Source organism: Eretmochelys imbricata, chromosome 2, assembly GCF_965152235.1.
Source record: "Eretmochelys imbricata isolate rEreImb1 chromosome 2, rEreImb1.hap1, whole genome shotgun sequence".
NCBI classification, from domain to species: Eukaryota; Metazoa; Chordata; order Testudines; family Cheloniidae; genus Eretmochelys; species Eretmochelys imbricata.
Genome location: NC_135573.1, coordinates 112,196,427 through 112,218,370, shown reverse-complemented (window position 1 = coordinate 112,218,370; position 21,944 = coordinate 112,196,427). Strand labels below are relative to the sequence as shown.

Here is a 21,944-nt window from a genome sequence, read left to right as displayed (position 1 = left end):
ATGTGTGAATGAGTCCTTCATAGATTAAAAAAAAAGAAAAAAGCACAAGAGACTTGTCCTTACTAGTGTCTCACATTTTTATTTTCATGCTTAATTTATTTGAAATCTTACTCTGCACAGTAACGTAGCCCCACTTTCACTGTTCTTAATTAAGTATGATGCAGCTAATTGTTCATACATCTAATTGAGGACTTTAAATTCTGATAGTCATTTATTTGCTAAGTATTTTGGCCAAAGGTGTTAAGTTATGATTCTGTTTTATCTTGGGGGTTCTTAGCAACGCAAATTGTCACAAACAGATCACTTCAGTTGTCCATTTTCTGTGCGGTCTCCCCATTGAATAGAGAAGTTATCTGTCCTAAATTTCAAAGCTCTTCATGGGAGTGGTGCTATCTCCCCTCTCCCTGAGAGATTGCCTTTTCTCTGATGACCTTGCACGATAGCTACATTCCACTGGAAGAATAAAACTGTTGACCAATAGGTGGAAGTTTGTAAATGTGGAGACGGAACTTTTATGGGAGCTGGACTTTGGTAATGGAACTCTCATAAGAAGTGATGATATTCATAGACATCACCACTTTTAGAATTAATTGTGAATCATATTTCTTCGTCATTCTCTCTCCACATATAACGTAGTTAGGGAGAGCAAAATCAGACAGCTCTTCCACTGAACTCACAAGTAAACATACAAAAAGTTAATTGAGCTATTTTTTTTTTTTACAGACTAGGAAGGAAGGGAGGGGAGAGGGTTGTTATTCCTATTTTTAAATACTATGTAAGCATTCAGATAATATGGTGAAGGGCCCATATAAGCACGAAATCTGAGATGGATTGGAAAAGGTATTTCTGGATGATTTTCTATTCAGTACATGTCAAAGTATTTGTCAGGAGTGTTGTACTCTACTTTGCCATCCTGCTGCCTTGCCTGTTTTTAAATAAAGGTTCTAATTTTAGTCTGAAACAATTTTTCTTTATATGAATAGCACCAGTATCATCGGTTTTGAGCTGGCTTTCCATTATTACAGTTCTAAATTATGTTTTTGTTCAATTGTAGATGTATTTTACACTATGTAAATATAGAAGTCTTGATGCAAACAAATACAGTTATCTAAATCCCCAGTCTCTCTTAGAATCATAGAATCATAGACTTTAGGATTGCCAGAGATTCCTCTCAATTTTTCCTTGCATTTTAGCGTAGTGCCCATAATAGTGGTTAAGGTGCATATTAGTATTTTAAATTTTTCTTTTTCTTTTTTTCTTTTCAGTGTTGTAATTGATGGCTTTCTCAAGGTGTTATACCTAGCATGTGCTCTGATAGAATTGATCAGTGACAGGCACAACATATTACTAAGGCTTGCATGCAGCCTGTAGTCTCGCATTTTCCAATCTTATGTGGTTTTATGAAATGTTTACACTATATACTATAGGATATAAACATAGAATTTATTTACCTAGACAAAGACCCTCAGTACTGGGGGAGCAGGGCAGGAACAGGCTTTAACCAACTGGTAACCTGAATTCCTTAGAACCGTGAATGTCTGGGTATGACTTCTCTTGTAGCGTATATAATGTGGATTGTTGGTAATGATAGGCTGGGTGTTTGCTTTGCAGATTTGCAAGCAGTACTAAAATGTAGAACGCTGCAGTATCTTCTCTGGGATGTTTGGATCTAGTAAACTAACTAGATATTTTTTAAAGCATTTCCAGGTCTCAGTTCAAATAATGAAAGAAAAACAAGCTGGTATCAAGAGACACAATCCTTCATTCAGGATTTTAGAAACAAAATTTTGGAAGTATTCCAATTGCCCTAAATGAAGCAAACATTCCAAAGGGTTATGTAATTGGTGGCATGCCAGTAACGTTGTTCGGAGCAAAATACTGATATTAAATCAGAAACTTACCAATGCTTCATTTAATAATAATAATAATAAAAAGGGCCAAATATGCTGTTCTGTCATACTTTACTCCTGGGGGAATTCTGCACCCAAAATTAAAAATTCTGCACACAATATTTTAAAATTCTGTATATTTTATTTGTCAAAATAACACAATATAATCATGCCAGTTTCAATCACTTGGTAATTTATTTCAAAATACGGGTCTTCAAGTATGTCTGTAACAATACAGACAACAAAAAAGATTCAGGAAATGTTTTTTTGACAGAGTCCTTACTAGGCATGTCAATATAGAACTTTGAGTAATAATTCATTTAAACTACAATACAGAAACGTATTTCCCACACCCCTCAAAAGCAGCCCAAAGGCTTGTGGAAGTCGGGGTAATGGAGAGCTGAGGGTCAGAGAAGTAATTGCTTGGGAGGAGCCTGGGAGTAAACTTGGCAGGTTGTTGGGTGTAGGTGTGAGAAGTATGGAACAGTTTTTTTGGGGGGGAGAGAGGGAAGGATTGTTAGAGAGTTGGGGAGCCTCCCCCATGCAGAACCGGGCTGACCCCTAGCCTCTGCCATTCAGACACACGTCTGCCCCTGTTCCCATGTGTCCCTGAACCCCTCCTCCCCGTCCCCATGTGTTCGTGCATCCCATTCAGCCAGGCATATTGGCATATGTCCCCATATGTCCCTGCACCCCCACTCCCCATTCAGCCAGGCATAGCTGCTCCTGTCCCCATATGTCCCTGCACCCCCACTCAACCATCCCCACTCCCTCTATCCCTGTGTGGCCCTGTACCCCCACCCCATTCAACCCTGGCTCAATGTTGTCACCCCATTAGCTGCTGTTCCCCCACCACAATCTGCCCCCCATTAGCCCTTCTAAACCCCCATCTGTGTGACCCCCCCCCCAGCAGCCCCTTGTGTGCCTCTCTCTTCTCCCCCCTTCCATCCAGTGCATCCTTAAAGGCCCCGTGCGCAGGGCTCTGTGAAGAAGGTAGCCTCTGCCCCCTCCCTCTCCACAGCTGGCTGCTCCAGTCCATGGGCCAGCTGCCTCTCTTCTAATGCCACATCAGCCCCTGGTGAGCGAAAGATGTAGTTGCAACTTCCCTTCACTTCCCCATCAGAATCAATTATTCTGCGGGGAAGGGGAGAATCTGGGGGGGACATTAATTCTGTGCTTGCATGGTGGTGTAGAATTCCCCCAGGAGTAATACTTCAAGATCACTTTGTTACTTAGGCATAGCAATATGCAGTTTCATTTTGAGATTCATGCATTCTAAGAAATTAGAGTAAATTCTGACAAGAAAAAGAAAAATCCTGAGAACTTGGCTGGATGTGAACATTTACAGCCTAATAAAGATGCTTATTGGTGGCTAATTTCCACTTGTTATTTACATTAGTGAGTGTATACCTTTGACTATTTGAAGGTATGATCTGAACTTCATGCATAGTCTTTTAGCTTCATTAAGTACATTAAGGCAAATTGCAATTTTGCAGCTGATCTTTAATGCTGTTGGCTTGAAATCTAATCAGTTTTTTTAAAGAAAAGAATTGAATGCAGTTTCATATAACACACTTGCTCTGGGTTCCCTTACTACTTGTTGTAGTTTTTCAAACACGTTTTCTTCTTTTAAAATTTTTTTTCTTTCCTTTTGCTGTGTGAAAGGCCAATGCAAATAGGTGAAACTGTCACATACATAAAGTAGTTTCATGGTATATCTACATTTACAGACACTGTACACCCAGCTACCAGGGGTATAAATGGCAATGTAGTTGGTGAGGCACAGCTTAGATGAGTAGAGTGACCTACATGCCTAATCCTAGGGCAAGAGTTCTCAACCCTTTTCTTTTCTGAGGCCCCCCCAACATGCTATAAAAACTTCACGGCCCAGCTGTGCCACAACAATATTTTTCTGCATATAAAAGCCAGGACCGGTGCTAGGGGGTAGTAGGCAGGGCAATTGCCTGGGGTCCCACACCACAGGGGGCCCCGCAAAGCTAAGTTGCTTAGTCTTCAGCTTCAGCCCCATGTGGCAGGGCTCGGGGTCCTGGGCTGCAGTCCTGCATGATGGGGCTTTGGCTTGCTGCCCTGAACCCTAGCAAGTCTAACGCCAGTCAGGCTTCCCGGACCCCCTGAAACCTGCTCACAGCCCCCCAGGGGGCCCCAGACCCCTGGTTGAGAGCCACTGCCTTAGGGTATATACCCTACATGGCTCTGTACGTGCCCAAGCAGTGCTTCCTGGATCTATACTGCTACTTTTAGCAGTGTAGTGTCCTACCGTCTCCTTGTTGCTGGAGCTTTTCCCCACCACAATGAAAGACTCCTGCAGTAAGGGAAAGTTCCGGAAGGGGGAAGGCAGTGGGGAAACGTTCCAACAGCTCTTCCCTGCCAGAGGCTTTCCCCATTGCTTCCTGCCACCACAGCCTTTCGCAGTAGTGAGTGTGGATGCAGCAGGCCTTTCACTGTAGTCTGTAGTTACATGTACCCTACACACTACGACCAGTGTAGACAAGGTCTCAGATGCAGAAAGTAAGCTAAAGGAACGGAAGGGTTATTTTAAAATAAAGTTGGGGAATGAAATTGTGACATAAACAGTTTGCACATTTATTTGTTTTATATACTTCTTATTTCTGCTTGTGATTCCTTTTGAAGAGTGGATATTTAAACCCCCCTCCCCACTGAATTTTAACATTCATTTATACTGGTTACAGCTGCTAGTCAAATCTTCATCCTAGATAGAGGCTTGACTTGATTTCAGAGTTGCATCTTTGTATGTACTAAATAGCCATCAAAATTACTTCTAAATAATCAGCCAAAACTGTAGGTACTACCACCTCTTCTAGATAGTACTAGTGTTATTTTTTTAATAGAGTTAAGAACATAAGAATGGCCATACAGGGTCAGAACAATTGTCCATCTAGCCCAGTATCCTGTCTTCCGACAGTAAGCAGAACCAGATGCAGAATGTGGATAATTGAAGATTAGTACTGTATGTTTTCAAATATCTGTTCTTCAACTGCCTGTCTTATTTCCAGGATTCCATGTTTCTATGATTTGTAGTGTTTTCCTACTGTTTACACTAGAATGAGAATAAGATGTAAATGAATTTAAACTGGTCAAACTGTTATTGTTATTACTAACAATAGCATCTGAAACTGCTGTAACGTGTGAGAGATTATCTAATTCAATAGCTGTCTGCCATAGGGCTAAATAAATATAATGCCTATACAGGATAGTTTGTGATTTGCCCAAAGTCACACAGGAAGCCTGTGGCCAAGCCAGGAATTTAGTCCATGTCTCTGACATTCCCGTCCAGTGTCCGATGCACTGAACCATCCTTCCTACCCTGAACAAGCGGATAAATTTTCTTAGTCAATTACAAAAAATAATTTAAAAAAATCAACAAATGGCATCTTATAGGAAGGCCAGGTTAAGGTGTTGGCACTGTAGACATGTGCCTAGGGCTCCAGCTTCTGGAAAGAAAGCTTTAATATAAAATAAAAGTTCTGTTCCTAGCCCTTGTGGTTGTGAAGGAAAACTTGAAAACATGACCAGGATATAACCCATACAGTAATGTCTGCCTGAGTCCACAGACAATCTCTGATGGTAGCTTTGAGGTGTGAACTGGCACAACACATTTTAATGGTGTTAATTCTGAAATCCACTGTTCTGGTTGGCTCCCACCAACACCACTCTGGGAGGTGCCTCGTTGCTGCTATTCAATTATGACAGAGCAAAAGTCATCTGTAATATCTTTTCTTCCTCAGTTTAAGTAGTTTGAATCTTCAGTTTACTCATTTGATCATGTTTATATATAATCTTCTACATGAAGTCCACATAGTTTAGTTTTGTTTGCTTTTGAAACATTGAGGAACAACATTCATAATGTCCTGCCACAAGTCTATTGATTTTGATATAGTAGAAACAGAACGTGAACTGACAGTTTTGCATTTTTTTAAGTCCTCTGAAATTCCAGTTTCAAATTACTGCTTGAGTGAAATAACCTGACATGCTATGAACAGTTTTGTAGTGTTTTCTTATATATTGTGTTACATTTATTTTTCCTTCAAATTGGAAAGAAATGATTCAGTGGACTGCGTAACTAGATCATGATTAAATCTGTTTCGTTGTGTGATTTGGATACAGTCAACTATCCCTGTAGGGAAGCTGAGGTTTAGTGTTTGTACGGTACAAGACGCCAAGTGCTATCTTAGTAGTAAGTATGGATTACATATTGTGTACATTTGTGTGTCTGTTGTGATCTGTATGATGGTATTTGTAAACAAGATTCCGTATTTAAACAAGGAAAGCTAGAATGACACCACTTTCTTTCAGATCAACCAGCTGTGGAACTTTTTCTGCAGGAAAAAAGCCATCCAAGCTGGTTATGCAAGCCTTTTTCATTTTTTTTTTTTTTAACTTCCATCACAAGTGTTTATATGAACTTATTTGAAAGACTTTTTTTGTTAGAAAGTCTCTGATTTCAGTCTGTGAATAACTTTTATTCTAGAAAGTTGAGTACAGCAAGGTTCTTGTTCTGTCTATTAAGAAAGAAAAGTTACATAATTACCTAGAAACCTAGACCCAGGTTCAGTAAGGTAGTTAAGAATGAGCCTAACTTTAAGCACTTGTGTTGTCCCATTTACTTTAAATAGGACTGCTCAAGTTCTTAGTTAAGTATATGCTTAAGTAGTCCTATTTAAAGTTAGAGGGACTACTTAGGTACTAAGAGTTAGCGTATACTTATGCATCTTGCTGAATCAGGGGGTTGAAGAGCATGACTAGTGGATGGAATTGACTGGAGTGCTGACACTGAAGTGTTTTGAAATTGAACTTTTTACAGAGGGTCTGAACACTTTGAAGGTGTTTGTAGTATCTGATATAGTGATTCTATACAAATCTGGTTAGCTCATCTTTTCTCATTTCAAAATGTGTAGAATTCAGTAGGGTATTTCTCATTCTAACTGTAATAGAGTTGAAAGCTGTTGATCAATACTTCAAATAGATGATTAATGTTTAGTGATTACCAAATGGTGTCTAAATAATGACTCGACATGCCTGAAGTAAAAGGAACAGTAGGAATCAAGTGACGTGTAGACAGAAGTAATGAAATCATAGTCTTCTAAAGTAAAATATAAACCTTGCCAAGAATTATTAAATGGAAAACAAAAGCATTTGTGTATTTTAAAAAGTGCAAAAAATTAGGTTTTGGGAGTTCTTAAAGATTAAATGTGTCATTGAGTGAAACTTAACCAAGGTAGAAGAGCAGAACACTAATTATTTTGACAGTCCCACATAGATACATTCTTGATGCCATAGATGCTATTGAAATGTAGCCAAGTTTCTTCCAACTAAGTTTCAACAGCAACTTAGTTCAAGAGCACACTGTCTTCAGCCCTCAAAACTTAATGACCAATTGATGACTCTTTTTCAGTAACATCAATATAACAATGATAAATCAGCATTGATTACTCACTCATGTTAACAGTTCATCAGAGGATACAGATATCTGTTCAAAGCATAGTATTTTATAGATTTTGATACAAGTAGTCAATGTTTAAAGTGCCATGAGCAAAAAATCATGAGGTTCATGGTTTGTTGGAAGTAGCTTGATGTCACTGTAGATGTTGACTAATGGTTTCTTTGCACATATAGTTGTTCCTGTTTAAGTCCACATAGGGACACATTTATTCTAGCAAAAGAATATTCACGTATGGAATTAATCAGGAGCAACTCCACGTGTAGACAAGCACTAAGAGAAGGGGTAGGAAGAAGGTCGTCTCACAAACTGGAGGAAGAATGTAGCTTAGTGACTGTCTCTTGAAGTTCAATCAGAGTTGTGAGAATTAGGTGAGAGAAGGGCATCAGGGAGATTAAAAACTCTGATGCAGTAAGTAAATAAATTGTCCAATGAATAGTCATCTTATTTGTCCTCGAGGAATATAATACTTTCTTTAAGGGTTTGAACTTTTTGTCTGTTGTATTCATTTTCTCAGCAGCTCTTGCCTGACGTGTCTTTAGTATCTGTGTAATGTTGTATGTCAAAATATATTTTTGAGTTCATGCTTGTGGTTAAATATAAGCACTTTCTTTTTCAAGCAGGGAATCATTAGTAGAGTTACAGAATCAGTGAAGAATATCGTACCAGGGTGGTTACAAAGGTATTTCAATAAAAGTGAAGATGAATGTGTAGATGCAAGCGAACCTACAAGCCAGCAGGAAACTCCAGTAAACTACCATCATGGTTATGCAGATGATGACACCCCAGTGTTTGATGGGAGAGTCACTCCTGAGTCAACAAGAATTAATTTAGAAGGTATGTGGGAGTTTGCAATCAAAACTGTAGCCAGTTAGTTGAATAATCTTTATTAATAAATTTACATTTCCGAATTAATTATAACTTAAGAGAAATTGGAAGGAAAAGCGATTTTACAAATTCTGACACAAATGTTTTAATAACTTTTTTCAATTTTAAGTGCAAACGTATCATTTGAAACATTGTCTTCCTGTGTTCTCTGAGGGGTGTCCTATAGGGAATTATATGTCAATGAGTTTCACATAATACATTAAACAGCTGTTAAATGGTCATGATTTGTACTCAGAAGTAAGCTGGATTGTTTGTAAACAAAAGACCTCTAGATGAAAAACTCTTATCCCATTACCATAGAAACATTCATTATGTTTCTAGATACTGATGAGCAGTCCTAGAATGAGTGGAAGATACCCTCCTCGGAGTCCTGACCTTTAAATCAGGCTCCTTTGATCAGTAATACAGGTGGTAAATTCAGGTTAGTTCTTAATTACCTTAAAATTAGGATACTTATAAACATGACAAGGTTGGCAGGACATGGCAATAGTTTCTTAGATTTGCAGTGCAGGACTATCCAGATACTCCCATCTGTGAGCATGTATTAAAAATGTTTGCTGTGGTGGCGATCACCAAAACTGCTAGCCTGGGTAAGGAGGTCATTTGTGTGCATCTATCATTATATGACTGTCAAATTGGAGAAGGTTAGTTGCCTCTGCTAGCAACACCATTTGAAGAAGACTTTAAGGGCAAATAAGAAAATTTACAGCACTCGCAGTCCTTGACTAGAGAGCAAGTTTTCATAAAGGAATAGGGGATGTCTTCAGGACAGAGGAACACATACTGTCTTGGGTTGAGAAGTACTTACAGGACTTCTCAGCAAGGACAACCACACAGCAGATTTACTCAAACAACTCCAAAGGATTAGGAATAACACTACTGTCCAGAACTTTGACCAGTTATGATGCAAATGAGGAATGCCACAGATAAATCTTAATGACTTGAGAACAGAAAAAACAAACTCCATATAATCAGCTTTCAGGAACCATTGACCTGAAGCACAGATGCTGTCTCCCAAGCTGGACCTTTAGCCTGGTGTATATAATTCCTCTCAAGATGTTGTCATAAAAATCTGCTGGAGGTTGGGCAGACTGGTTAGTGACCGCACCATGGTTCTGGACACTGAGCTAATCCATAGATGCTGATATTAATAGCATTTGCTTTCCTAGAATATCTGAGGAAGGCCTCGGGCTCCTGTAGATAAAATATACTTTAATAGCCATCTCCTTCGCACAAGAACTATAAGAACTAATCCACCAATAGCCTTTCAGACCTTTTGATTTATTTGAGAAGTTGCTACTATAGGGTGGCATCACTTTCACACAAACCAAGAGGTTTGTATCCTCTCTCTGTATGCTAAAATCCCAGCAATAATTGATGGCAGGGACACAGCATTTTTCATCTGTAGGGGGAGCCAGTACAATAAAATTTAGAGAAGATACAAAAAAAAGTACCTTTATTGCATATAATCAAGTGACTATTAATACTTTCTATCTAATAGAGATTGTATTAATTAGGTGAATTGTCTAATGTCTGAATCTCATCATTTTCTTCATACGTGCATTTTGTAAATTTGCATATATTTTGTGTGATGAAAGACTCTATTTGAGAGCAATTGGACATAGGGGACAACATTAGGGCTGCTAAGGAAACCTTGACACTGAATTTCCTCACTTCTTTGTAGTTTAAAATTTTGTTTAATGTTGCAGTAGGGTAAGTATTTGCATGTAGTGCTGCTGCTGTCATCAGACAGTTAAGTGAAACCCTGTATGGGTGAGGAAGAAGTTAAATTTGGCTTATCTCTATTTTTGTACTTGACACATGGCAGTAGAGTGACTGTTGATAGAAAACAGCTCTTGATTTCTGTGTGCTTGTACACTTACCTTGCCTAATAGAATGCTAATTGTGTTTTTTTAATTCCTCTTTAGAACCGTCCACAAGTAGATCTGCATTAAACTTCTCAGATGTATTAACAAGACCCTCTCTTCATCGGAGTCATTTGAATTGCACCATGTTGGATTCCCCATCACCACATTGTCAGCCCTCCACATCCTCTGCATTTGCAATTGGCAGTTCTGGACTCTCCCTTGTAAAAGAAATCAAAGATTCTACCTCTCAGCATGATGATGATAACATCTCAACTACTAGTGGCTTCTCCTCTAGAGCATCTGATAAAGGTAACTTTCATTTTACTACGGTTATATCTGCCTTATATGATGATCGTGTTTCACAACATGAATAAATTGAGTTTGTTTCATATGCCATCTGTCATCTTAGTAAATACAAAGTTTGTTAGTGCCAATTACTTAGATGTATATCTTCTGGTATTTAAGAATTTAACTTTGTTTAAGTATCTGAAATATTACATCACATTGTAATTTTTAGATGAGTGTTCTGAAAAATGCTGTTATGAGGCTAGGACGTCTCAGGACTTGGTGATGGAACACGAAGCCTTTCACCTAGGTTATACTCATATCTAAGTTGAGGTAGTAGTGACTGACAGCTCATTATACTCATGAAATTGGGTGGTGGTCTCAATCAGTTTAATTTTAAATGGATGTTCATATCAAAATCACCAATGTAATTCAGTATTGAATGGCAATGGAAACCCTGAAAATGGGCTGGGGTGTTCTGCAGGTCAGAGCTGAGCCATACGGTCAGGGTCATGTGGGGAGACTTGCACTGCTTGTGCTTTATCTGTTTTGTGGACAGAGGACTTCACTTTTCAATACTGACAAGTCTGTCACATTTCATGAATACTACATTCACGAAGGAAAAACATTCTCAAGATTTTAAAGTAAAATTTTAAGTTTTGGACTGACACCTTTGGATTCTGAGGTCCTTTATCTTCAGAATAAGTGCTAGACAGCACAGGCAGCCATATTGCAGGTCTCCTCGTACTGTGCATCTACCATTGCTCTCCCCCTTTCTGGAGGAGCTATCCTTGGTGAAGATAGTTGTTTCCATGCTGTTGCGATTCTTGGCCTACCTGAATTTGCCGGTAAGAATGCTGGTGGCTTCTATGGACCGTTTGATAGTAATGGGAATAAGAGCATTACCTCATTTCAGATGGATAACTAAACAGTTACCAGATTTATGAATGAGTCATTTCTGACCTGGGCTAGTCTTGAACCATTGACTTACGTGTGAAGGATTTATAATCTGATTACCAATCCCCATGTGTTATAGTCTCCTCCTGTCTTCATCAGAAAGAAGAAATACCGTTTTATAGTAAATCCATCAGTATTCAGTTCTGTTTAGTTCCTGGAATTTCCATTCTAAGGGCTAGTTGTGTATACACTTTTGAGAACAGAGCCTGGGTTCAGGGATGATGTTGGTGCTCCTACTCTTTGAAGCAGATTATATTGCCATAATACACAATATTAGTCTGTTTAAAGAACCCTGAAACCCTGGGGTAGAATAGTGCAGGATTAAATATTGGATTTTATTATGTCTCTCCTTAATGCTGTTTTATATCCAGTTTTCTTGCGTATTAACTAACTTACAATATGATTTACACACACCATATGTTCTTTTGTCAGATATAGCAATTTCAAAAAATACATCAGTACCACCTCTCTGGTCCACAGAGGCTGAACGATCTCATTCTCTCACACAACATTCTGCTACCAGCTCTAAAAAACCTGCATTCAACTTATCTGCTTTTGGAGCCCTATCCCCTGTGAGTACTACACAATATAAATTCTAATCACATTAGTTTTGTCTCCATTTTGCTAACTACCTATTAATATTTCTCTCTGCAGTCACTTGGTAATACTTCTGTCCTTAAGACAAGCCAGCTTGGGGATTCCCCATTTTACCCTGGAAAAACCACTTACGGTGGTGCAGCTGCAGCAGCAAGGCAATCTAAAATACGAATTACTCCTTATCAGGTAAGAGAAAGCATTGGTTATATGGGCAGGGAAGAGCAGTTGAAATGTAAAATGAAAATTTTGTCTTGAAAATGTGCATTCAAGATAGATCAGAAACTTACTTTATTATCAAATACTTCAGTAGTAGACACTATACTATTATAGGTTTCAGAGTAGCATCCGTGTTAGTCTGTATTCTCAAAAAGAAAAGGAGTACTTGTGGCATCTTAGAGACTAACAAATTAGTCTCTAAGGTGCCACAAGTACTCCTTTTCTTTATACTATTATAGAGATGTCACTGACATTCAGTAATGGGGGAGAAAACTGTCAAATGTAGAAGTCTTCAACCAGGAAAGCTTCCAATCTTAAAGGTAAATTTCATGAGCATATTAACCAGTGGGATTACTGGTGATGAATAGTTGCTTATTAAACTGATTTTTAATTTAAAAACTGTTGTAGAGCAACCATTGCTTCTCCAGTGTGCATACACACTCTTGTGCAGTTTTTTTCAGCAGCCAGCCACTAAAAGGAGTGTTGTAACCATGTTGATTCCAGGAGAGTCACAAGGTGGGTGAGGTAATAGCTCTTAGCGGAGCAAATTCTGTTGGTGAAAACTCAAACTCTGTAGCTTGAAAATTGTCTTTCACCAACAAAAGTTGGTCCAATAAGAAATTCACCCACCTTGTCTCACTGGAGCAGTGGTACTCAATCCTTGGTTCTCATGGAGACTTGTGCTTCTCTTGTTCTTCCGGATGTAAACCAGAGTAAGTGAAACACTGAATACAGGTTTCCATGATGAATTCCATGCATCCTAATCTCTGCTGAGTAGAATAGTAAAGGGTCAGTGCCTTGTTTGTGTAATAGCAGTCTGGCCTTAGGAATGTTGTAGAAGTGATCAGTGAAAATTACAAATAGTACAATGCTGTTTGTTGTCTGAGAGACAGGGACAAGCTGTATTATAAAACAGTTATACTTTATCATGTATCTTTAAATTGGAAAACTTGTATTATAGCAGAAACAGTAGTGATTGCTTTAAAGTTGCATAACAATTTATATATAATTTACGCATGCTTCACTATACACACAGTATGTATGTGTATATAATGTGTGTGTAAAACATCATGTAACCTTAACTACAGCAGGAACAGATGTTCGTGCCTTTTTGAAAGTTTTCATATTTAAAGTGACATACTACTTAACGTAGTTTTGCTGACCTTTATTCTTCTACCCAGCACAGATTAGGGTACAATCCTAAGTGCAATGTCAAGATAGACACTGTAACAGAATCCATTTAAACATTTACATAATCCGAATGGACGTACATGCCACTTTACAAAGATACAACTCTTAAAGACAGATAATGTCTTAAAGACTAAAGACCATGTCTAATATCATAAATGCTATAAACAGCCAAAAAAAATTGATTGCAATTTTTCAAAAATCAGTTTTAAAAAATAAACATAATTGGGCCTGGGGAAGGGGAACTAAAATGGCAAGCTTCCTTTGAAGGAGGGAATAAGCTCACATCCTGCCCATGCTATTTGCTGTGGATTACAGCCAGTGTTACTAGCTGCTTGTACCCTCTATGCTTTGCTTCCTACCTGCACATAGCAGCAGTGTGATGCACAGCATGTGTCTGTGATTACACAGGGGCAACATAGGATCCCAACAATAAATTAGTATTCAAGGAAGCTTTCCGAGTATTCTTCCTTTTGACCTTTGTTGCTTCTCTTTTATAGTTATATTTGATGTGTATTGTTGTAAATATAAAGGTTTCTCTTCTTTACAAAGAAGTTACAAGGCACTGTAGTAGCAAAATATAAACTCTGAAAATAATTAAAGAGAAACTACAAATTGGAATTCCTAATCATGATATACACTGATTAAGATGATTCATTATACTGTCATGTAAATCTGACTTCTCTTGCTTACTCAAAGTACATTCTTCAGATGTGACTTGCAATGAGCCTTTATTTACATTTTCTTTCCTGCCCTTTTTCAAAAAAGATAGCAGGCCCATTATTTTTTTTCTTTTTCAGCCTTTTACATTTTGATTAAAAGAATATGAATTGAAGTGATTTAAGATGGAAGAATTTAGGATGAAGTGATTTAGGATGGAAGAATCCAATGCACCGCTACAGACTAGGGACCGAATGGCTAGGCAGCAGTTCTGCGGAAAAGGACCTAGGGGTGACAGTGGACGAGAAGCTGGATATGAGTCAGCAGTGTGCCCTTGTTGCCAAGAAGGCCAATGGCATTTTGGGATGTATAAGTAGGGGCATAGCGAGCAGATCGAGGGACGTGATCATTCCCCTCTATTCGACATTGGTGAGGCCTCATCTGGAGTACTGTGTCCAGTTTTGGGCCCCACACTAAAAGAAGGATGTGGATAAATTGGAGAGAGTCCAGCGAAGGGCAACAAAAATGATTAGGGGTCTAGAACACATGACTTATGAGGAGAGGCTGAGGGAGCTGGGATTGTTTAGCCTGCAGAAGAGAAGAATGAGGGGGGATTTGATAGCTGCTTTCAACTACCTGGAAGGGGGTTCCAAAGAGGATGGCTCTAGACTGTTCTCAATGGTAGCAGATGACAGAACGAGGAGTAATGGTCTCAAGTTGCAGTGGGGGAGGTTTAGATTGGATATTAGGAAAAACTTTTTCACTAAGAGGGTGGTGAAACACTGGAATGCGTTACCTAGGGAGGTGGTAGAATCTCCTTCCTTAGAGGTTTTTAAGGTCAGGCTTGACAAAGCCCTGGCTGGGATGATTTAACTGGGAATTGGTCCTGCTTCGAGCAGGGGTTGGACTAGATGACCTTCAGGGGTCCCTTCCAACCCTGATATTCTATGATTCTATGAAGATGTCACTTTGTCCCACACCCATCTTTCAGGCACAATCCAACTCTTGCTATGAAGCCAGTAGACTCCCATTTTCTTCAGTAGGTCCTCATTGAGCTCATTCCCCACATCTCTTCTAAAATATTGGGATCCAACCCATTGTTGTCCCAAAACAAATAAATATATGAATGTTGAAGTCCAACATTTTAACATTTATCATGCTAACTTTTCAGACACCAGTCAGAAGACAAATGAAAGCTAAGCAAGCAAATGTGCAATCCTATGGAGTGACAAGTTCCACAGCGCGGCGCATCTTGCAGTCTCTGGAGAAGATGTCAAGTCCTTTAGCAGTAAATGGCTCTCATTTTACTCTATTGTGTTTCAGTGCAAGAGCATGTAACACATTCTAAACTTACCTGCACCATATTGGTGAAAACTTTCTTAATATAGTTTAACTTACTGTAATATTTATTTGACAGGATGCTAAAAGGATTCCATCTTCTATTGCTTCTCCATTGTCTTCTGTAAGTTTGTCTTTAAACTGTCTTCTCTTTTGTTTCATGCCAATGTCATTGTAAAGAATTTTCCTCTAACGTGTGGCTTTTTCCTTACAGCCTGTGGACAGGAGCATGCTGGATATTACTCGCTTCCATTCAAAGAGAAAACAGGTAAGGATTCACTGATACCCAGGTAGTTTTATCAATTTAATTAAAATATTCATTAGTTTTAAGTACTGTGAAGTTTCTGCAAACCTATAGTGTATACAAGGAATAGGATATTAACTCACATAACATTAAAATTATATTTTGTTTGGATTATTAATGACAAAAAATGTTCTCTTGTACACACTGTATCTGGGAGGGCTGGGACGGTTATCCATTCCACTTCTGGGGCAGGCTAGTTTCGTGTTGCTCTTTCCTGAGATCTGTTACTAAGAGGAACATGGCTGGAACTCTAAAGGGAGCTTTGCTTCTTCCCGCTACTAGTTGGCAAGCAAGGTGTGTGTTAGACAATAGTTTGAGGAAGCTCTTGTGCCGGAAGAGTGACCAGAAATGGAACAAATAATAAATATTTATAAATGGTGCTAAATGACTTTGCCAGACTTGTATTTAAACCAATGATTTAAACTTGTTACCTGTGCTTCTTAGTGCTTCTGTCTTGAAAAATGGTGGCTTGCTGAGGAGGGAAGGAATTTTGTAATTTCTGGTCACCTCTATAATTTTAACCAATGTTCTTACACATAAGAATAAGTTTAAGCTGTTGTTAAAGAAGCCCTAATTAGTCATAATGGTATGGTAAATCCTGATTCCTGTCATGGTGTTAACAAGTGAAAAATGCTAATGGATTTTTCAGGTTTTTCAGATACTTCTAATATTGCATAAATTTGAGATCTGAGACCACTATAGAAATAAAAATATTGTTTTCCTTCCATAGCATCCACCACATGAAGTTTTACACAGAAAATGGAGAGAATGTCTCTTAAATTTTTGTACTGACCTTTTGACTAGAAATAGTATTACACTTGACAGTTTACCAGAACATATTAGAATCCACATCTTTTGTAGTTGAGCATTTGTTGAAAAGATGACACTCGAACACAAAGTATAGTGTGTAATTTCTTCAGCATAAGTGTCATGTAAATAAACTGCAAAGAAAACTGCAATATAGCATTTTCAGTTAAATTATAGAGCCACACCTGTGTTGAGGCATTAAAAAAGATGTAGCGGTTATGCAACAGAGAACCTGGCAACGTCAGGCTAAACGAATGTTGCACACAGCTGTCTCTGGCTGAAAGGAAAGGAATTGTCTATTCATACTGCAATATTTGGCAAGAAAAGGGAAGCCCTTGATGGTAGTAATTGCTGGTCGAGACAAGGATTGTTGGGTGTTTTTTTTGTTTGTGCTTAGCTGCCAGAGTAACTGGACTGTTGACAGAACACTTGTGTACTTAGTAAAAACTGTTTCAATTGATACCAGTGGTGCAGTACATTTCTTACTTTAAAAACCCATGTAGGCCAGAATAGCACTCACATTAGTGCTTTTTATCTGTAGTCCCTTATCAGAAAAATGTCCGCCTACCTTTCCTTATAATGTTTTGATAATGCACATTAAAATTCACACTGCAAAATTCTTCCATTTAGAGTGGACTAGATTGACGAACAAACTTAGTTTAACACATAGTTTATGGAAGGTATCCGAAGCAGACAAGAAGTATTGTAATGAGCTTCTAAAAAGATCCTTTTCATGAAATAATCCTTGAAATTACACTAGGGGAAATAAAACCTTCCTGAGTTATAGGGATATTGTTAGTTTAAAAATAATATTGTAAATTATTTTCTCTACTGGTGTTTGACAAAACTAGATTACTGCAAGTGAAGCAGATTATAAAATTCAGATTAATTTTCACTATTTACATATTCAAACATTTCTTTGTTAGGACAATGAAAATCAATGAAGTCAGTTTAATTTTTAGATATGTATGTAGTGTAGCAATGTATAAGTTGCAAATATAGTGCATGTGGTATTTGTTTAAAATAACTCTTAACGTTGGAATGTTTGTTAAAAAGAAAATAATTTAAAGATTCCTTTTGTGTTCATCTTTTTGGTTCTTCTGTAGAAGCTTGCTTTACGCAAAATCCAAAATTTTGGATAAAATTTGAATTGACATTGTCTTTTTAAAATGAGTCAGTAAAATAAAATGTGGGGTAAAATTTTCAAAGTGCCTGCATGGTTTGAGGGCTTAGTTGACTAATGCTGTTGTATTTTTTTTAGGATGAGATTTGTTGGAGTAATCAAATCCAGAGGGTTGATTGATTAGCCATTAGCATTTTGACATAGAAGTCTATTTCCTGGCTTCAGCTATGACCACAAATTTCATTGTGTGTGTAAAACAGAATAATACTCTGATGATTTCAGTGAATTAATGTTCCTAAATGTTACTAAAATTAGCTGAGGAATCCTGGTTTTAGATTCAAGACACAGTTGAATACCTTGCTTGACTTTCTTCCTAATTTCTCCATGCGCATTGAGTACCTGTATAGCACATGAGAGCACCTCACTGAGTGCAGTGATTGTGTAGAGGTAGTTAGCTAGTTTAATTCAGGTTTTTAAGTAAATATAAATGATCTCAAAGTCTCCAAACTAACTATATTGATTGCTGCTTCTTTTAAAGGTGGAATCCCAGCACCCTCCAGTCCAGAAACTAGTGGCACCGAAGACAGTTTCTCAGTCAGTGAGCCGGTTACAGTATTTTAAACCATCTCTGACTCCAGCTGCTGAGTCAGGCAAGATTACACAGGGAGTAGACGTAAAGCACAAAGTAAGTATGCTTTCTCTTAACTTTGGAAGAGCTATAAATATAAATAGTTCTCCTATTGAGATGTTCTTACCTGTCAAGACAATTTATAACATTCAGGGTAGGGTAATGCTTAAGACAGTAGCAATCTTTGTAGAAGGAATATTTGAATTCGTGTCGACTTTTATTGTATTCGTGGACCATTATGTGATTGGTTGGTCATCCTCAGTGTAACGATGTGCTGCTGGCTTGGACTATATTTGGACTGAAAGGATAACGCAGAAGCGCAGTAAATTTTGAGACCTAGTTATGATCAAATCTCTGATAGTCTTACAAGAAACTTCTGCTGAAATAATTATCTAGCAAAACTTGGATTACTTTCATGCTAAATAAACATACTTGAGCTATGTATAAACTACCCTTCAGTTAAGCTATGGTCTCCCAGTGATCTAATTTGTGAGATCCTGTAGGGCATTTCAGTTCGTGTTACTCTAAAATTTTATAGGTAACTTATAAAACATATAAACTTTTGCAGCTTGTTCTAATATACCATAGTTCCCAGACAAAAATTGTACCTCGTCCTTTCCTATTATGCAAATACTGGGGACTGGAAAGTCGGGAGGGTCTCTTTTGAGATGGTTGAACCAGAAGAGTGAGGGAACCTCCCTGCCTGTGCAGTTACCTGTTTTGCCAGAGATCGTCTTTGGAGGAAGATGAAGTAGCACTGACGTGAGTGGGAGAAACCAACCTATGGATATTTTTGAAAGTGAAGTGTATGGGTTGTAAAATTGTTGAACAACCAAGTGGCATAGGCTTGGAGGAAAGAGGGTGCCATTTATGTTTCTATAGAAAGCATAATTGTTAAAATTCGGAACAAGTATTGATATTTTCACTAAGTGTTCTCCCTTGGGCTCTTCTGAGTAAAGCTTGAATGGATTTTAGGCAGCACACCAACATATTATTTCCCAGCCACAGACATTTGTAATACAGTCTATTATGGTGGAGTTGGTTATAGCTCAGTAGTTAAGTCTGAGTTCCCTTTTGTCCTTAAAAGCAGGGATTTAACCTTTTTGTTGTTTAAAAAAAAACAAAACAGCTTACCCTCCCCAAACTTACAGGACTTGCTCTTTTTACAGAATGAATTTTCTGAGAATTTACAAGTAAATCTGTTAATAAGCTTTGAGTTAACTTTCTTAAATGATTGATTGTCTATCTGTCAAGTTTTTTTGTTTTCCTGAGTGATCTTAATAAAAGAAAGACAGACACTTCAAACTTATACTTAAAATCAATTGAAATCTTTTGTGCATAGGTTATATTTGAAGAAATTAGGTTGTAATGAAGCTAAATTAATGATTGCATTTAATGGTTATGAATATAGAGGCTATAGAGTTATGTCACTGCTCAAGTTTGTGAGAGTGATAACTTGGTCACTGCCTCTTCTCTACAGTTTGTTTGCTTGAAGCCGTTCTGTTGGTTGTAATGAGTCAGTGGCATGAGAAGACTGGACTTGTATGTCAAGAGTTCTCATTGGTAGATGACTTGGCACTTAACTGTCACTACTTTTAGAGGTTCCGTGGCCGTAACTTGGGCGTTAAGGCCTGAAAGGCTGTCCATGGCACTGCTCCTTGAACTCCCCATTGTGAACCAAGGCAGCACTGCTACGGGGGAGTTGAGACAGGAACATACGGTGAGCTGTTAAAGTGCAGAGACATTGGGGGTATGTCTACATTGCAATAAAAAACCCACGGCACTGCGTCGCAGAGCGAAGGTCAGCTAACTCAGGTTTGTGGGGCTAAAACTAGAAGTGTAGATGTTCAGGCTCAGGCTGGAGGGTTTTCAGTTTTACAATATTGAACTTAAATTGAAATTTTGAGCTGTTATGTAGATAGCATAAATATTTTATCATGATTTTCATTAGACTCAAAAGTTGTCAGAATCAAATAAATATTCAGTGAATTTTGAACTCTAAATGGGAACTGTCTGCTAGTAAATAACTCAGCACAGCTACCATATGTGGGGGTGCCTCAGTTCAGCATTTTTGTGTTTAACATTTCAGTTTGGATTTAAGTCTCATGTCTGGAAGGGCCCAGGGAGCAGGAGGACCTGTTTTATGTTGTTGACCTTAACTGCCCCTTGTAACTCATAATGATTACATGTTGATGCAAGTGAGAACCTAGAGAAGAAACTCATTGCAGTTTAGAGGGGGGAGTAAAAGTGTTTAATAGAAGAAAAATAAGTAGTTGTAAAATTGAACTAAAGAAAGAAACCTAGTGGTTGTGATCTGTTAGGGCTGCCTGCTTAGTCAGCAAGAGACTAAAGATGTTTTATTCCAATAGCAACTCTCAGAAAAAATGCATACCTGCAAGAGGTAGAGCTAAGATTAAGTGTGCAGGCTTAATTTTGGATTTTCTAATTTTTTGAGGGTCTACCTCTCTAACCTTAATGTTATCTGAATATTCCATACAAAACTCCACGTTATGTGTGTTTTAGTGACTAGCTGAGGCTTTCTGTTATATTACAGGGGAGAGAGATGAGCTGTATTTCACAGTCATCTGTGTATCTGTTCTAATGGGATTTTTCCCCATACAAATACAAAGTTCTATGCAAATGGCATAATCAGTGTGGCACATAGTAATTTCATTAAGAACTGGCTAATAGATCTCACAAAGTAATTGTAACTGAGGAACTGTTATCAAGTGGGGCATGTTTCCAGTGGGGTACCTCAGGAATCTGTTCTTGGCCCAGTGCTATTCATTATCTTCAGTGATCTGGAGGAAAATATATGATCATTGCTGGCTACTTTTGCAGATGACGCAAAAATTGGTGGAGTAATTAAAAAAAAAAAAAAAGACAGGTCAATTCTGCAGAGCCTTCTGGATTGCTTAGTAAGCTGGGCTCATTTGAACAACATGTATTTTAATATTGCCAAATATAAGATACATTTAGAAACAAAAAGTGTGCGTCTCACAGTGAGGGGCTACATCTTAGAAAACAGTGACTCTGAAAACAACTTAGAGGGTCATGATAAGATGCCATGCTAAGAAGGCTAACATAATCCTTGGATGTATAAGCAGAGGAGTATTGAGTAGGATAGAGAGGTGGCAGTATGTCTACGTATAGTGTTAAGGAGACCATTAATGGAGCCCAGCATCCAGTTCTGGTCTCAGTGCTTCAAAAAGGACATTGAAAAATTGGGGTTCAGAAAAGAAGGTTCAGACGAATGATCAGAGGTGTAGAAAACTGTCTTGCAAAGGATGATTTAAGAAGCTCAATCTGTATAGTTTATCCAAGAGAAGATTAAAATCACGGTCTGAGTACCTACACAGGGGGAAAATTTCTGATTAAAGGGTCTTTAGTCTAGTATACAAAAGCATGACCAAGGCCAATGTCTGGAAAAAGAAACTGAACTAGAAATAAGGTATACATTTTAAATAGGGTAACTAACTGTTGGAACAAATTACCAAGGTATGTGGTGGATTTTCCGTCACTTTAAGTCTTAAAATCAAGATTGAATGTCTTTCTGAAGATATGCTTCACCTCAGATTGAAGTTATGGGCTTGATGTAGGAATTACTGAGTAAAATTATAGGACTTGTGTTATACAGTGTCAGAATGGATAATCATAATGGTAATTTATGGTCTTAGTATCTATGAATTCATAAATTGTTTAGATTGCAGAGTTTGT

General features: G+C 38.1%; 1 protein-coding gene across 4 annotated transcripts in view; it reads left to right on the top strand.

The window, feature by feature from the left end:
• Window positions 1-21,944, top strand: part of NUP153 (nucleoporin 153) — a 63,315-nt gene that overhangs the window by 16,061 nt on the left and 25,310 nt on the right. For 3 of the 4 annotated variants that reach the window (XM_077810623.1, XM_077810624.1, XM_077810621.1), the window contains exons 2-9: window positions 7,989-8,205; window positions 10,185-10,433; window positions 11,799-11,938; window positions 12,021-12,149; window positions 15,199-15,315; window positions 15,445-15,489; window positions 15,580-15,633; window positions 18,138-18,284. In XM_077810623.1, coding sequence (XP_077666749.1) covers window positions 7,989-8,205; window positions 10,185-10,433; window positions 11,799-11,938; window positions 12,021-12,149; window positions 15,199-15,315; window positions 15,445-15,489; window positions 15,580-15,633; window positions 18,138-18,284 — 1,098 coding nt within the window. The remainder of the gene's footprint in view (window positions 1-7,988; window positions 8,206-10,184; window positions 10,434-11,798; window positions 11,939-12,020; window positions 12,150-15,198; window positions 15,316-15,444; window positions 15,490-15,579; window positions 15,634-18,137; window positions 18,285-21,944) is intronic. The other variant, XM_077810622.1, reaches the window with a different exon arrangement.